This window comes from Berghia stephanieae, chromosome 2, assembly GCF_034508935.2.
Source record: "Berghia stephanieae isolate SIO BIC M18660-M18661 chromosome 2, UCSD_Bste_1.3, whole genome shotgun sequence".
Lineage (NCBI taxonomy): Eukaryota > Metazoa > Mollusca > Gastropoda > Nudibranchia > Aeolidiidae > Berghia > Berghia stephanieae.
Genome location: NC_088361.1, coordinates 69052210 through 69057209, shown reverse-complemented (window position 1 = coordinate 69057209; position 5000 = coordinate 69052210). Strand labels below are relative to the sequence as shown.

General features: G+C 33.4%; 1 protein-coding gene across 1 annotated transcript in view; it reads right to left on the bottom strand.

The window, feature by feature from the left end:
- LOC144963713 (solute carrier family 23 member 1-like) overlaps positions 1-5000 on the bottom strand; it is a 21356-nt gene that overhangs the window by 8390 nt on the left and 7966 nt on the right. The window contains exons 6-9 of the mRNA XM_078897665.1: positions 4125-4201; positions 3511-3692; positions 2207-2327; positions 1632-1788 (exon numbers count right to left, since the gene is read on the bottom strand). Coding sequence (XP_078753791.1) covers positions 1632-1788; positions 2207-2327; positions 3511-3692; positions 4125-4201 — 537 coding nt within the window. The remainder of the gene's footprint in view (positions 1-1631; positions 1789-2206; positions 2328-3510; positions 3693-4124; positions 4202-5000) is intronic.

Sequence of the window (5000 nt, the reverse complement as noted above, 5' to 3'; positions counted from 1 at the left end):
TATTTATTCAATTTGTCATTATATAGAAGTATTTTAAAAACTCTAGAACAAACCTTGATAGATTTGTGAAAGTTTAAAATTTCCTAATTTGACCATTGTTTTGATTTTTGGCCGCCATTTTGATTTGTTAAGTATTGAAAGTTGAAATTTACTGCAAAGCAGTCCGAGAGTTGTTTTTTTTTTTCTATTAGGGTTAGCTCGAGAGGTTAGTCATAAGTCTTATTAAAGGTGCTAGGGTGTTTGTTCTTCCATAAGTTAAGTAAAGGGGAGACATTCCGAAGGCTCCTACATCCCGAGTATTCTTTAAATTTGTATTTTCACCTTTGATCTTTTGTCAGGCGTTTATTTATTCAATTTGTCACGATTTTTTCTATTAGGGTTAGCTCGAGATCGGATGATTTTTTTTCCTATTATGGTTAGTCATAAGTCTTATTAAAGTGCTAGGGTGTTTGTTTTTCCTATTAGGGTTAATTAAAGGTACTAGGTTTAATTTGTTCTTGGGGTTAGTTGAGGGAATATATTATTAAATATATTATTGGGCCACACAGAAAAATCAACCAAAGATATACCAAATTACACAGACAACGTTGTTTACCAATCTGCCCTCATTAAATGATGGTGAGTACAGTATCGAATGAAAATAGTTCTTTCCCCGCGAAATTACGGGCTTTTTACTAGTATATATATATATATATATATATATATATATATATATATATATATATATATATATATATATATATATATATTCCACAGCTGGCAAATAGTTTAAGGAATGAAATTTCCCTAATGAAGACATTAATCAATCATAATGGTATTAATATGAAGTAAAAATGCTCAAATGTTCTTTGAATTAACATAAATTTGAAAAGGAAATGGAACTACGAACCTCATTCCTTTATAGTAGTTGATCAATGAAATAATATGATTAACTATAAATCTTTTTTTAAATCAAAATCTTAAAGAATAAAGTGCGGATAATGATGGTGACATGACACTCGCTTTTGGATCGGAGGGTCTTGGGTTCGAGCCTCGCTCGGCGCATAGTTGAGTCCTTGGAAAGGCTCTTTACTCACATTCTCTCATCGTACTCAGTGACAATAACAATTCATCACAAGCTTTGATGTTAATCTATACATTTCATGCCTTATCTGCCGTCTTTATAACCGTGTGGAATATTTACAGAGACAGAGCGTTGTGGTAAATTACTGATAATCAATAGATAGATAGACAGTTAGATAGATAGCTATATCGATAGATAGATAGATAGATAGATAGATAGATAGATAGATAGATAGATAGATAGATAGATAGATTAATTGATTCGTAGATTGATTGATTGATTCATTGACCAAATGAGGAGAAATGAGAAAGAAAAGTAGAGTTAACGAGTAGAAAATAATATTGTGAAAAAGAGGCGGTTTCTGTGATTTTTTTTTTTGTCCATTATTTAAGCATTATCAAGATAAAAATTAGAAAACCAATTTCTTTCAATAGTGATAATTTGAAATCTATCTATCTATCTATCTATCTATCTATCTATCTATCTATCTATCTATCTATCTATCTATCTATCTATCTATCTATCTCTGCGCGTATTTGGGTGGTGTAAAATAAAGAAATTCACGAACATGGATAAGGCACCCTGAACCACGGAGTTCTGTCAATGACATCTGAACGAATGTCTGTCCTGGCCAAATATCCCCATGTGGACGAATCATCAGGGAAGGCATTGGTCAACGTCAAGATGAAACACAAAAACCAGGCTGTTAACATTGCAAGTAGAATCTGGACAAAATAAAAATGAAGTGAAAAATCACACTGTTATAGTCAATCGGTTGTGAAATTGATATCATAGCTCCTGTCATGTCAATCATATAATCTAAGGCAGTAATACTTGATTCATTTACTTCATTGAACAGTTCGCTTTTCTTAAAACAGAAATAAAATCAATGGAAACTGAGATTAACCCGGTTTATATAGAGTAAGAACCTTCTTCTTGTAAGCCCCTGTGAAATTGTGGAAACTTTCAATAAATCTTTGTAGTTATGATTAGAATCGTTTGTTTTTAATTTTTTTTATTATCTATTCTTTTAAAATCTGTTTTGTTGTTGTTGTTGTTGTTGTTGTTGCTGTTGTTGTTGTTGTTTGGTAACCAATGTACGTATCCAATAGCTAACTTGAAATAGCTTTAAGTAGGTCTTACCGGAAACAGTTTGAAGACAGGAAGTTTGGTGACGATACAGCCTGAATTTCTTTTATAGGAAGGCACTGGGATAGACACCCACGCAAAATATTGTGAAAATAAGGCAATCAGACACAGCGTCCTGTGAATAAAAGATTATGGTACCATCTATCGTTGCTTTAAAGAAAGTGGAATAAAAATAATTATGTCATTAAGGGGGGTGGGGGTGGAGCGACAGTAAAGGGCCATTTTTTTAAAAATGATGAACTATCCTAAACTTCTATGTACAGTCACAATGTATATGTTTGGGAAGGACGATTGCATACAACTTTTTTCGAAGAAAAAATTGCCCGATTCCAAGGAAACGACGCAATATTGAAAAATAAACAAAGAACCTTTAACAGCCTAAGGCTTTTATGTTTTTCAACCGATTACCGTAATATTTTGGCCACATGTAGACAAAAGCAAAGAGGCTCTAGAAGCTCAATTTTTTATTTTTTTTTTTTAATTAGAAACTTAAAAAATTAAAGTCAAAGTTATTACTCGAATATTCCCCTTGAAAAAAGTCACATAATTGCAAATTACTCATAAAATATTTATATTCTTCCAAAATCCGGTTTATAGAGGACCTGCGTATTTGTATAACACTCATTTGTAGACAATTTGAAGTAGATTGGTTGAAAATTGAGGGAGGAGTTTGTTTTCTGGGTTTTTAGTGACGAAAATTGTAGTTTTGACCAAAAAAAACACATTTAAAAGTCAAAGTAAATTAGTTTAGGGAAAAATGATCCTCATACAGACCTCTCCCTCTCTCTCTCTCTCTCTCTCTCTCTCTCTCTCTCTCTCTCTCTCTCTCTCTCTCTCTCTCTCTCTCTCTCTCTCTCTCTCTGATTGGATTGTGACCACATGACATAATTAAGAACAAAGTTATTGATTGTTGAAGGGAGAGGAGAGTTTTTATTTTTCATTGATATATTTTTATCTTTACTTAATTATAAAGACTATTCGATACTCTTTCATGAAATCAGTCATTCCTATCCACGGAAACTAAAAATGGGCATGGATTTATCCATATCATGGGTCACAAAATACATTATTATGAGTATAAAAAATTAAAGATGAAGTTCTCATGCTAATTTTTATGCAGACAAATGGTCACATGACAACATCCCACCAAAATCGAATTTTAGCGAACTGGATCAAATTTCATCATTTCTTAATAATAATAATAATAATAATAATAATAATAATAATAATAATAATAATAATAATAATAATAATAATAATAATAATAATAATAATCTGTGCGCTGACTGATTGCTTACGCGATTGAAATACCCCAGTGTGTGGCAGCTTTATTCGCGGCAACAGGAAATAGACTGAGACCCATGATAGTAATGGTGGGGGTGATGGTAAGTGGTCCAATATACCGTAAGATGATAGACAGAAATCCAGTGGCACCAATGATCACTTGAAAAAGAGATGCAACACAGATTGCCCCTTGAATCTGTGGATTAGTTAGTAAATAAGAAATGGATTTCATGAAAGCGTTTGCAAATATAGATCGTGTGGATTGTCACTATGACCTAGACCTGCTGCCACCATTAAGAAATTCGTAGAAACACGAAATTTTGGCTCCAATCTAAGAACAGCGTAAGCATTTTTAAGTCGTTAAAACTCTTTGAAAATATACCTTTGATTTCAGACTACGTATTTTAAGAATTTAGAAGTGTTATTTAATCCTGGTTAGTTTAACTTGTTAGTTTTAACATTAACTATATATAGAATGAAGACGTCACTCAGATCTTTGTTATTGTTTTTGCCATCCACTTTTATGAGTAATTCTCACTGGTGTATTAACCAGACTATAAAAGTATGTAACATACTTGTATTTAAAATCAAAGAGAAGATTCTATTAAATTTGGTACGTCCCACTCACCTCTCTCATTCTGCTGTGCCATGTGAGGTAGTTGTCCGTAAATCCTTCACTTCCGTTCACACCAGTGGCCATCAAATCTAAACATAGTGGATAATATATTAATTTATGGGGCAGCGTGGCTCAGTGGTACGGTCCTTGCTTCGTGTCCAAGGTACCGAGTTCGATCACCCGCTGATGCGTTGTGTGGCCTTGAGCAAGTCACTTCGCCCTAGCTCAATTTGCGGCGCTGCACTGCGGCTGACGACTGGGTTATTCCAGTCTTCCCTAGGAATAGGCCCTAAAGACAAATTTCCCCTATGGGATGAATAAAGGTAATTTTATTTTATATATTTATTTTTTGTCATTTATTACAAGTCGTGCTCTTTTTCCTGGGTAATCCATGAATGCTATAATATCTAAACGTTTGTGATTTTGTTTTAAAACTCTGCAATAATGGTTTATGAAATACAAGCTTTGAGACCCCAAAGCATATTCTACACAAGACCCATCAAAGAACGAGTACAATCAGTTTCCTTAACCCTCTCCTTACCACCTGCAGCAAAATCGTCACATTTGTTACGACACAATATACATTTTTTTAAAATTCAGATTTATTCTTTACATCACAAACTGTGAAGAATGATCTTTGTTTAATTAATAAGAACAAAGAGTTGTTTTGTAGAGAGCGTCTTTGTGTTTTTCTGCTGGGTAAGCCTGCCATTTTGGGAGAATACTGAAAATGATCCGTAAGGAGAGAGTTAAAGCAAATCTACAAGCCAGTCACAGTGCTATTCACATAAAATCGGTATTTCAATAGCTCAAATCATGATCCACAGGTCAATCTAGTAACAAGGAACTCGACTAGAGCTAAAGCAGAAGATCTTCATTCAGAGAAGA